Source organism: Jaculus jaculus, chromosome 8 (genome assembly GCF_020740685.1).
Source record: "Jaculus jaculus isolate mJacJac1 chromosome 8, mJacJac1.mat.Y.cur, whole genome shotgun sequence".
Taxonomy (NCBI): domain Eukaryota; kingdom Metazoa; phylum Chordata; class Mammalia; order Rodentia; family Dipodidae; genus Jaculus; species Jaculus jaculus.
In genome coordinates, this window is record NC_059109.1 from 115859014 (window position 1) to 115871548 (window position 12535).

General features: G+C 44.4%; 1 protein-coding gene and 1 non-coding gene across 2 annotated transcripts in view; one reads left to right on the top strand and one right to left on the bottom strand.

Annotated features, from left to right (window-relative positions):
* The window catches only part of LOC123462941 (cyclic nucleotide-binding domain-containing protein 2-like), a 61676-nt gene extending 50177 nt beyond the window's left edge, over positions 1–11499 (top strand). Inside the window, exons 10-12 of the mRNA XM_045157408.1 lie at positions 864–984; positions 2872–3035; positions 11181–11499. Coding sequence (XP_045013343.1) covers positions 864–984; positions 2872–3035; positions 11181–11499 — 604 coding nt within the window. The remainder of the gene's footprint in view (positions 1–863; positions 985–2871; positions 3036–11180) is intronic.
* On the bottom strand, positions 10369–10501 carry LOC123463196. The gene has a single exon (XR_006638789.1). It is a non-coding gene; the product is annotated as a small nucleolar RNA SNORA70 (small nucleolar RNA).
* Positions 11500–12535: the final 1036 nt, after the last annotated feature.

A 12535-nucleotide genomic window follows, 5' to 3' on the forward strand; every position in this document is an offset into this window, starting at 1 on the left:
AGACCCTGTCTCAGGTAAAAAAGAAGAGGAAAAGTACGATAGGATCTCCAGGACAAATCAGGGAGCTCTGGGTTCAAGTGAGGACCTTGGCTCAATAAACAAAGACGGAGAGTTATTGAGGAAGACATCTGATGCCAACTCTGGCCTCCACATATACATGCCCACTTGCACACATGTACCCACACACATGTGTGCACACTGCATGAAAAAAAAACCACAACAAAAAGAAAATCTTCAGAAAATATTTTTTATTTATTTGAAAGAGAACAGGAGTGCCAGAGCCTCTTCCCACTGAAAATAAACTCCAGACACATGTGCCACATTGTACATCCGGCTTCACATGGGCATGAGGAAGAGAACTCAGGTTGGCAGGCTATGTAAGCAAGCACCTCCAGTCACTGAGCCAGGTCCCCAGCACCCCAAAAATCTTAATAAAAAAGAGACCCAACTTTAGCTATGCTCTCAGGGCTTCAAAACTGAGCCTCTGTCAAAACATTCTGTTCCTTTTCCAGCAGCTCTGATTGTTAGAGATTCCTTCAGTATGAGCTTTCTATGAAATAACTCCGAGCTCCAGCTCTCTCCTGGGGGACTTGAACTTTCTGCCTTGACTTCCTGTCCCTTGAGCTGGCTTGGCTGCATGGGTTCATCAGCCTTCCCATAATTAAAAGGCCCCTAGTTCATTTCTCTCCCAGTAGGAGTCAAGTTCTGTCAAGGTTTAATTTTGAGTTTTCTCACCTTCTCGGGTGGTGTGGATTCTCCAGGAGGGAGCGCTCAGTACTTGGTCAAGGGAGGGCTGACTGCTAGGGTCTTATGAACGTGCCTGTCTCATAGACCAGTTCTCTGAACAAGTTGTTACATTTCAGATCCAAGTATGGTAATCCACTCAGATGTGCCATGGTTGATACCAAATTTGGTGAGCTCCCCAAGAACGCTGTGGTGGCGGTCTACATGAAGATCCACACCGTGGAGAAAGGAGATATTGTGGTGAGTACACAGAGAGGAGTGTTCACAATAGAACACGTCGCATGAATGGCCCGGGAGTATTAAATAATAAGAAACGTCTAGAGACATCCCTTTAAAAGAAAAAAATTGAGTATGTGTGTGCGCACATGCGTGTGCATGAGAGCACCAGAACCTTCTGCTGTTGAAAATGAATACTTATATAGGTGATTCGGGCATTGAACCCAGGCTAACAAGCTTTGCAAGCAAGTGCCTTTAGCCACAGAGCAATCTTACCAGCCCCTAGAAATGCCCTTACCTTTTTTTGGTTTTCTGAGGTAGGGTTTCACTTTTGCTCAGACTGACCTGGAATTCACCATGTAGTCTCAGGCTGGCCTTGAACTCATGGTAATCCTCTTTCCTCTGCCTCCCGAGTGCTGATATTAAAGGCATGCACCACCATGCCCAGCTAGAAATACCCCTTTCAATATTTGATGATTTTCAGAAGCAGTGTTGGGGCTGGAGATATGGCTTAGCACTTAAAGTGCTTACTTGCAGAGCCTAAGGACTCAGGTTTAATTCCCCAGTATCCATGTAAAGCTAGAAACACAAAGTTATGCATACATCTGGAATTTGTTTACAGCAACTAGAAGCCCTGGTGTGCCCACTCTCCCCCCACCCCTATTCTTGTTTGTAAATTTACAAAAACATTTTTTTTTAAGTAGTATTGTTGATATTTTGTTGTTGTTGTTTGTTTTCTGAGGTAGGGTCTCACTCTGGCCCAGGGTGACCTGGAAGTCACTATGTAGTCTCAGGGTGGCCTCGAACTCTCAGCAATCCTCCTACCTGTGCCTCCCGAGTGCTGGGATTAAAGGAGTGTGCCACCACGCCAGGCTCTAGGGATTCTTAATAAACCACAATACCCTATGACATCTTAATAAAAATCAACAATACTAGCCAGGCTGAGGTGGCACACACCTTTAATCCCAGAAGTAGGAGGATAATTGCAAGTTCAAGGCCACTCTGAGACTACATAGTGAATTCCAGGTCAGCCTGGGAATGAATGAGAGCCTACCTTGAAAAACAAAATAAATAAATAGGGCTGGAGAGATGGCTTAGCAGTTGAGGTGCTTGCCTGTGAAGCCTGAGGACCCAGGTTCAATTCCCCAGGACCCACATAAGCCAGATTCACAAATTGGCACAGGCATCTGGAGTTTGTTTGCAGTGGCTAGAGGCCCTGGCACATCCATTCTCATTCTCTTTCTCTCTCTCTCTCATAAATAAACATTTTAAAAGTATAAAAAATTCCAATAAAAGTAAACATAAAAGACCTTATATTTAGGAGCTACAAATCAAACTATTTATAGATCTGCCAAAAGCCAGGTGTGGTGGAACATGCCTATAATTTCAGTACTTAGGAAGCTGAGGCAGGAGAATTGTGAGTTTGAGGCAAACCTCTGCTGTATCCTATTTCAAAAACAAAAACATGGTCGGGTTTAGTGGTGCATGCCTTTAATGCCAGCACTCAGTAGGCAGAGATAGGAGGATCACCATAAGTTCAAGGCCACCCTGAGACTACATAGTGAATTCCAGGTCATCCTGAGCTAGAGTGAGACCCTACCTCGAAAAACAAAAACAAAAACAAAAAATAAAAAGAAGGAAATCTGTAGATGAAGTGATATGACAGCTGGGACTTGTTTTAAAACAACTGAACAGTCATAAGACAAGGACGTCCCTTCTCATGAATCTTATTCAGCGCTGTGCTGGAATCCTACTCAGCACACTGAGAGGAGAACCTATAACCCCAGCTGCTTGGTAAATGGAGGTAGAAGGATCAAGTTCAAGGCCATGCCCAACTACATAGGGAATTGGAAACCAGCCTGCTAGACTTAACTGGTCTTTCACATCTTGCTTTCTGTGACTTCTCTCCAGGGTTCTTACCAGGCCTTCCTCCCAGAGAACCAGCGTGACACGAGACCCTTCATCCTCGTGAGCCAGGGAGCAGAGGTGATACGGATGAGAAAAGAAAAATTCTATGGTTTGATGGATGAAGAGACAAAAGAGAAGTTGTTACAGCTTGAGATTGAGTACCCCAGGTCAGTTCTGGAAATCAGGCTAAGTTGCCTCAGGTCCAAGGAATGCTTTTCCCCTTTTTACTTCAGTAAACAAAGTTGTGGGAACTGAATACTGACAAGAGTGAAGAGAAACAGGTTGCTCTTGTTACACTCAAAATTAATGCAATCTTTCTTTTTAAGTTTTAATTATTTTGGGGGGGTTGGTGTTTCAAGGTAGGGTGTTGCTTAACCCCAGGCTGACCAGAAATTCACTATGTAAAATCTCAGGCTAGACTTGAACTCACAACAGTCCTCCTACCTCTACCTCCCAAGGGCTAGGACGAAAGGCTTATGCCACTGCACAGCCCAACTGATGGCAATCTTTTCTAATTAATTAATTTTATTTATTTATTTGAGAGAGAGAGCATGAATGGGTGTACCAGGGCCTCTAACCACTACAAACGAACTCCAGACATATGTGCTACCTTGTGCATCTGGCTTATGTGGGTATTGGGGAATCAAACCCAGGTCCTCAGGTTTTGCAGGCAAGCACCTTAACCACCTAACCACTTAACCAGCCCAATATGTATATACTTTGTTTGGTTGTTGTTTTTATTTTGTTGGTTTTCCTGAGGTAGGGTCTCACTCTAGCCCAGGCTGACCTGGAATTCACTATGTAGTATCAGGCTGGCCTCAAACTCACAGCAATCCTCCTACCTCAGCCTCCCAAGTGCTGAGATTAAAGGTGTGTGCCACCACACCCAGCCATTACATTTTTGTTTTTTGCGGTACGGTCTCACTCTAGCCCAGGCTAACCTGGAATTCACTATGTAGTCTCAGGGTGGACTTGAACTCAGAGTGATCCTACTGCCTCTGCCTCCCAAGTGCTGGGTTATAGTTGTGTGCCATCACACCTGGCTACTTTTGTTTTTTGGGTTTTTTTTATGCTAACTTTAACATTATGTTTCAAGAGCTATAAAATTGTCCCTACTTTGAGGCAGTGATTCACCTGTGAATTTGTCTTTTTAAAAAAAGTTTATTTTAATGTAGAAAACAAACGTGGCTGGAGAGATGGCTTAGGGGTTAAGGTGCTTGCCTGAGCAAAGCCTAAGAACTCATGTTCAAATCTCCAGGTCCCACTTAGCCATACACACAGTGACGTAAGCACACAATTCTGTACATGTGCCACAAGGGGCCACATGCATCTGGAGGTCATTGGCAGTGGCTGAAGGCCACTCTCTCTCTCAAAAAAAAAAAAAAAAAAAAAAAAATATATATATATATATATATATATATATATGAAATAAATAAAAAGTAAAGAAAGTAGAGGGGATACAGACTCCTCATGGAGGAGGGGCTCCAGAGCTGGTGGTCCCCTGAATTTGTCTTCATAAAGCCAGAATATGTTGAAAGCCACATGTATTAAGATGTTCATTGGCACTCATGTCCGTAATAGAGAGGGAAATTGTAGCAGCCACCCATAGCTGTCACACTAAGGGTACAGTTTAGAAAATGGTGCCATATTCTCTCTTTTTTAAAATATTTGATTTGAGAAAGAGAAAAAGGAGTGTGGGGGAGAGAGAATGAGTGTACCAGGGCCCCCGGGCACTGCAAACAGACTCCAGAAGCATGCACCACCTTGTGCATCTGGCTTATGTGGGTACTGAAGAGTCAGTCTCCTTAGGCTTTGTTGGCAAACACTTTAACCACTAAGCTATCTCTCCAGCCCAATATTCTCTTGATAAAACACAACTGATTTTTTTTTAAGATGGTAAGTATGGGGCTGGAGAGATGGCTTAGTGGTTAAGGCATTTGCCTGCAAAGCCTAAAGACCCAGGTTGGATTTCCCAGTACCCACATAAGCCAGATGCACGAGGTGGCGCATGCTTCTGGAGTCTGTTTGCAGTCCCTGGAGGTCCTGGCATGCTCATTGTTTTTCTCTATCTCTCTCTCTCAAATAAATAAATAAATAAATGATGGTAAGTTTGATGACTGCATTAGTTAGGGTTCTCTAGAGGAATCAAACTACCACAATGACTCTATACCCAGCGGGTAAGGTGATGAGATAATGATGCACACAAGATACTCCTCTAGGCTGCAGAGGCTGTCAACAAAACAAGCACTTGTGGGGAGGGGTGGCAGAGGTAGGAGGATCACTATGTGTCCGAGGAACTACAGAGTGAATTCCAGGTCAGAATGGGCTAGAGTGAGACCCTAGCCCCCCCCCCAAAAAAATCCTACCCCTACCCCTCAAAAAAAATAAAAAGAGAGAGGGAGTGCGCAAATTGATTAGATTGATTTTTCCCAAGGTAGAAATGCGTTCCACAAAAGGTTACGGGGGCTGGAGAAGTGGCTCAGTGGTTAAGGGCAATTTCTTGTAAGGCCACATAGAACAAAGTGAAGAGAGTGGTTCTCAAGTGTTTCAGCCTACAGTACAAGAGGAACCTCCAGTTCAGGTGAGGCTGGCGTTGGAAGCAAACTCCCACACAAAATAGAGGCTCAGACGAGGTTAATGAAAAAGTAGACTGGAAAACAGGGTGGCCATCAGTAGCCACTGGTGACATGGGTAAGATCTTGTCTATAGGTCCAGAACTCGATGAACTGCTAGGGATTTGGGTTGGATTTCCAAATATCTATGTAAAGCCAGATGCACAGAGTGGTGCCTGCATCTGGAATTCAGTTTCAGTGACAAGAGGCCCTGGCGCACCTCTCTCTCTCTCTCTCTCTCCTTGAAAATAAAAATAAAAAATAAATATTTTTAAAAGGTTACAGGTTTGGTTATCAGGTAGCACACAAATGAATATGTTTGGTTTTGATAGTTCTATACAGGTTCTCATACATAACTAGAATAAGAAATAAATTAGAAAAAGAGGGCTGGAGGGATTTCTTAGTGGTTAAGGTGCTTGCCTTGGAAGCCTAAGGACCCAGGTTCAATTCCCCACTACCCATGTAAGCAAGAGGCACAAGGTAGTCCATGCGTCTAGAGTTCCTTTGCAGTGGCTAGAGGCCCTGGTACACCCATTCTCTTTCTCTCCCTCAAATATACATATTGTTTTTATTTATTTATTTGAAAGAGAGAGAGAGGCAGATAGAAAGAATGAGCATGCCAGGGCCTCTAGGCACTACAAACAAACTCCAGATGCATGTGCCACCACGTGTATCTGGCTTATGGGAGTTCTGAGGAGTTGAACCTGGGTCCTCAGGCTTCACAGGCAAGAAGCGCCTTAACCAACTAAGCCATCTCTCCAGCCCTAAAATAAAATGCTTAGAAAAGAAAAAGAACATACTGAGGATTAAACAGATATTGTTGCTCAGGATAGAACTAACACAGATATATAGTAAAGGAAATTGAGTAGATTAGAAAAACTCACGACTGCTGGGCGTGGTGGCGCACACCTTTAATTCCAGCAACCTGAAGGCAGAGGTAGGAGGATCACTGAGTTCAAGGCTTGCCTGTGATTCATAGTGAATTCCAGGTCTACCTGGGCTACAGCGAGACCCTATCTGGAAAAACAAAACAAAATGACTCATGACCAAATCAAGATATGGCTAAAATTGAGGGGGTTTTCTTTTGAGAAAAATGATATAAAATTCCAATATCTTCTTCCACCTCAGAGGTATCATGCTCCTTTGGCTCCTGGCTCCACTAAAAATACTTTTTCAGACCGTCCTACTGGGAAAGGCTGTAATGAGCTTCCCTCAGCAACTCCCATGATGCCTGGTGTTAGTGATGCTGTTAGTGTTTGTGGAAGTGAAATTCCACAGAGGTTTGCATAGACTTTAGCATGCAGATGTTTGAGCCTCGCCCTCCTGTGCTGCTCAGTCAGCACTTTGCCATGTTGTCTGTAATGCTGACAGGCAAGAGTCTGTCTCCATTAAGTGTTGAGCTCACGGGTTTCTAGACTGCTAAATCAGGGAGGAAAGATAACCATTAGTTAGCTCAAATCCCTCATATTTGAAGACTCCAAGATCCTGTAGATCCTAAGAGTCAGGGGCATAGAGACCCCTGCCCTGGGGATATCATGGGCTAGACAACCTAAATTTATCCTGACCTAATCCAGGGTAGGTCACAGAAAACAAAGTGAAGAGAGTGGTACTCAAGTGTTACAGCCTACAGTATGAGAACAGCCTCCAGTTCAGGTGAGTCTGGCGCTGGAACCGGACTCCCACATGAAGCAGAGGCTATAGACAAGGTGAATGGAAAAGTAGACTGGAAACCACGGTGACCATCAGTAGCCACAGATGACGTGGATCTTATCTATCGACTGGACTCTGAACTCTTAGGGATTTGTAGTTCCATGTTTGCTCCTCATAGACTTAGGCAAGTTCCCTGGCCTCTTCAATCCCAGTTTTCATAGTGTGAAATAGATTAGTGTGAAAATTAAATGACTTAGCCACTGTAAATGCTGGACATATGGCAAATACTAGGTTAGAGTCAGATGTTATTACCTATTATGTTAGAAATTGGGAGTTTGGGGGGGGTAGAGACATGGCATAGTGGTTAAGATGCTTGCTTGCGAAGCCTAAGGAACCAGGTTTCAATTCCCCAATACCCTTGTAAGCCAGATGCACATGGTGACACATGCATGTGGAGTTCATCGGCAGTGGCTATAGGCCCTGACACATCCATTCTCTCTCTGTCTACCTTTTCTCTCTCTCTCTTTAATAAATAAAATAAAGAAATTGGGAGTTTTGGAACTTTTTTAAACTTTGTTATTTATTTATTTATTTATTTGAGAAAAAGAGAAAGACAGAGGAAGAGAGAGGATGAGCACACCAAGGCCTCCAGGCAAAGGCTAAGCCATCTCTCCAGCCCTGGGAGTTTTGGAACTTTTTAAGGGCAGGTTATTCAGTGGTGTGTTGGTAAATATCTAACAGCCAGATCTCCCAAAGACAGGAGGAGATCTTGACTGGCAACGTTTGCTGATTTCTGTGGCATAAATATGGGGAATAAGTAGGCCAATTTCAGGTTATTAACCTGATGACCCCTAACGTAGACTTGAGAAGAGATGCATATAGTTAGTTTTTGTGACCATGTAGAAGCTGGCTTTGACACATTAGTCAGACCAAAAGGTCCACGTAGGCAGTTCTGATTTCTAAATGTTTTCTTGTTAATTTCCGTGGGTCACAGTTGCTCTTGTCTTGTCAGTATGATCTAGCCAGAGGAATAGTCATGACTAGGAGTCACCTCTTCTGGCAGGTGAGTCCAGACAAGTCAGCAGAAGGTTGGCAGCCACTGTTCTTGCTGAGGTCTCAGAAGAAAAAGAGCCAATGAGTGATGCACCCAGCACTCCACACGGTCCGGCCCTCACCTGCTATGGTGGGGAGGGGGGTGGACAAGGCTAGGATCAGGACCCCATGGCCCGTCCAGGTTAGCCACCAATCTGCTGTTTCTCTCCAGACTTGCCCATTGTGCACATTTAAAAAGAAAACAAAAAACATTTTAAGCCAGGCGAGGTGGCACATGCCTTTAATCCCAGCACCCAGGCAGAGGTAGGAGGATCGCTATGAGTTCAAGGCCACCCTGAGACTACATAGTTAATTCCAGGTCAGCCTGGACCAAAGTAAGACCCTACCTCAAAAAAAAAAAAAAAAAAAAAAAAAAAAGAAAAAGAAAAAGAAAAAGAAAGAAAGAAAGAATGAATGAATGAATGAAAGAAAAGAGAGGGAGGAAGAGAATGGGCATGAGCGTGCTAGGGCCTCTAGCCCCTGCAAATGATCTCCAGATGTATGCACCACTTTATGCATTTGGCTTTATGTGGGTATACTGGGGAATTGATTCCAGGCCATCAGTCTTTGTAATCAAGTGCCTTAAGCACTGAGCAATCTCTCCAGTTCTGTGGACATTCTTATACACATTTGTATGTAAGCATATATTTTCATTTCTTCTAAGTATATTCCTACTACTGAATTGCTGAGTCAGATGGCAACTCTGTTTAACCTTCTGAGAAACCGTCAAACTTTTTTCCAAAGTGACTGCATCATCATACACCCCCCTTAGCAGTGCAGTGGGACCCTTTCACTTTTTTTGTTGTTGTTAGAGAGAGGGAGAAAAAGAGAGGCGGTGGGGGTAGAGAATGGGTACACCAGAGTTTACAGCCACTGCAAATAAAGTCCAGACACATGCACCACCATGTACTTCTGGCTAATGTGGGACCTGGAGAATCGAACTTGTGTCCTTGGACTTCATAGGCAAATGCCTTAACTGCTGAGCTGTCTCTCCAGCCCCGTTTCACTTTTCTGATGGTAGCCATTCTAGTGGGTGAAGTGGTATCTCATTAGCATGTCCCCTCTGCATTTTAGGAGTTTTTGTTGTTGTTGTTGTTGTTTCGTTTTGTTTTGTTTTTTTGAGGTAGGATTTCACTCAAGCCCAGGCTGACCTGGAATTCATTCTGTAATCTCAGGGTGGCCTTGAACTCATGGCAATCCACCTACCTCAGCCTCCCAAGTGCTGGGATTAAAGTCATGTGATACCACCATGCCCAGCCCCATCTTGATTTTGATTTATAATACCCTGATAGCTAATGATCATATATATAATTTAAACTTTTAATAGATACTTTTTTGAGATATAGGGTCTTTCTGTGTAGCCAACGTTGTTCTAGTACTTACTATTACTATATAGACCAGGCTCAGGGAGTGGGGTGGAGAGATGGCTTAGCAGTTAAGGTGCTTGCCTGAAAACCCTAAGGACCTGAGTTTGATTCCCTAGTACCCAAGTAAAGGCAGATGCACAAAGTGGCACATGCATCTTGAGTTTGTTTGTAGCAGTTAAAGGCTCTGGCATACCTATCATATCTCCCTCTCTCTCTCTCTCTCTCTCTCTCTCTCTCTCTCTCTCTCTCTCTCTGCTTGCAAATAAATAATAACAACAATAACAAGAACAGGCTGGCCTCAAATTTAGGATCCTCCTGTCTCTCGCATGCTAAGATTGTAGGCATGTGCCACCATGCCTGGCTCTCTAATTACCTTATTACTATTATTTATTATTATTATGTTGGGTTGTACTGTACTGCAGTGGAAGCCCTCACACATGCAAAGCCTGTCACTTGTCTAAAGGACCATGGTTGGGGATATATTTGCCCCAACAGCCATCAGGGACGAGCCACCTCTCAAGCTCATCTACACTGAACTTGGAGAAGCCCCACTTCTTTGAGATGCGGACCTTCTGGCGGCCAGGAAACTTGAACTTGGCTCTGCACAGGGCCTCAATCAAATGCTCATTATTCTGCAGCTTAGTGCAGATGAACATGATAATCTGGCCAATATGAGTCCTAGCCACTCTGTCCTGGGGCTTCCCAAAAGCGCCCCACATCCCAGTTTGGAGCCTGGATTGGGAATAGCATGAGATCAGAACTATGGATGTCCACCAGAAAACTGTCTCCAAGGTCCCTTAGGGCAACTGTACAAGCAACAGGTTACTACACTACCAAAGAGGCTGCTGCCTGCAGCCACTGCACACTGGGCCCCCGTGAGGAAAGGAACCCTATCGGCTTAATTGGCTGCACACATTATTTTACTATTATTTGAGACCAAGTTTTGCTCTGTAGCCTAAACTACCGTCAAACTCACTTTGTATCCCAAGCTGCTTCAACCTCACAGTGATCCTCCTGCCTCAGCTTCCCAAATACTGTTATAAATATACACCACCATCCCTGGCTTAGTCACACTATTATAAGATATGAAAAGAGCCATGTGGTGGCGCATGCCTGTAATCCCAGCACTTGGGAGGCAGAAGAAGGAGGAGTGAGTCTGAGGCCACCCTGAAACTACAGAGTGAATTCCAGGTCAGCCTGGGCTAGAGCAAGACCATACCTCAAAAAAAAAGATATAAAAAGAAACAGAAATTAACTTTAATTTACTTTATTGGATTCAGTCTATCTAAAGTATGATTTCAATATATTATCAGTGTGAGAATTAATGAATATGTTCCGTTTCTCAGTTGTGGCAAGTCTAATTCAGACTGGCCACATTTTAGGCATTTAGCTGTTATCTGTAGCTCCTGGCTATTCCAAGGGTCATTCCAGATCAAAGGTTGCAGAAAGGTAAAGAGAAGACTCTGCAGAGGGGCCAAGAGCTGAGATAGGGCCCGACTGAGTTTAGGGATGGGGAAGAGTAGGAGAAGTGGCAGGAGGTATTGGTTAGAAAGGGCTTGCACACGAGCTCACTTTCTGTGTTTGCCCTCAGTGATGAAGTGCTATGCCAGAGGTTCCTCAAGGAGAACAACTGGAATATCTTTCGGAAGGATCTCATACAGCTGCTGGTGGAGCCTCTCCGAAGGCAACCCTTTGTCCCATTTAGGACCAAGAAGAAAGAGATCTACAACCCCAAGTCTGTGTTTCTGGATCTGCGTTCCATAAACAAGAGGCGCAGAGCACGTTATCCCATTTTTTTAACCACCCAGAAATACCTCCCCCCACTGAGGATCGTTCAAGCTATCTCAGCACCCCGGCACAAAATCCAAGAACTCTTGCCTCAGTATAAGAATGCAGGGGTCCTTGTATAGAACCAATAAAATGTAATTGGCTACCATATTTTCTGAATGACCGTGGTGGTTTGATTCAGGGGTCCCCCATAAACTTATGTGTTCTGAATGCTAGGTTCCCAACTGATGGAGATTTGGGAATTAATGCCTCCTGGAGGGAGTGTATTGTCGGGGGTGGGCTTATGGGCAATATAGCCAGTTTCCCCATGCCAGTGTTTGGCACACTCTCCTATTCCTGTTGTCCACCTTATGTGGGCCAGGGGATGATGTCCACAGTCTGTTCATGCGATCATTTTCCCCTTCCATCATGGAGCTTCCCCTCAAGTTTGTAAGCCAAAATAAACATTTTTTTTCCACAATAAGCTGCTCTTCTGTGATTTCTTCCAGCAATGCGAACCTGACTGCAACAATGACCATCATGGGAATTGTGAGGTTTGGAGTTGGGAAGCCTGGGACAGCTGAGCTGGGAGCCAAAGAGGTGTTTGGAAGTGGCTGTCAGAGTACAGTCTTCCTGATACTTGTGGGCAAGGCTGAAGGTATGGATGGCAAGATATCTGTGTGTGTGTGTGTGTGTGTGTGTGTGTGTGTGTGTGTGTCGCTGGGCACGTCTTCAAGTGGGTGGCTGTTGCCCAATGAGTTAGAGAAGCAGGACTGGCAGGCATGAGGAATGGGGCGGGGGGACGGGGGTGTTGGGGATCCAATATGACCATTCCCCATCTAGACAGAGCTTCATCGCAGTCAGTTTACACCATGCCAAAAACTAATACAGACATGCTACCCATGTATTAAAGAGAAACAAGAAACCCAATATTTTAGATCATTCTTACATGAGCCTCTAGTTAAAATCAGAGGGCTGGAGAGATAGCTAAGTGGTTAAGGCATTTTCATGTGAAGCCTAAGGTCCCAGGTTTGATTTCCCCAGAGCCCACGTAAGCCAGATGCACATGAGGGTACATGTGCCTGGAGTTTATTTGTAGTGGCTAGAGGCCTTAGCACATCCATTCTCTCTCTCTCCCCCCCCCCCCCCCCGGCTTTCTAATACATAAATAAAAATAAA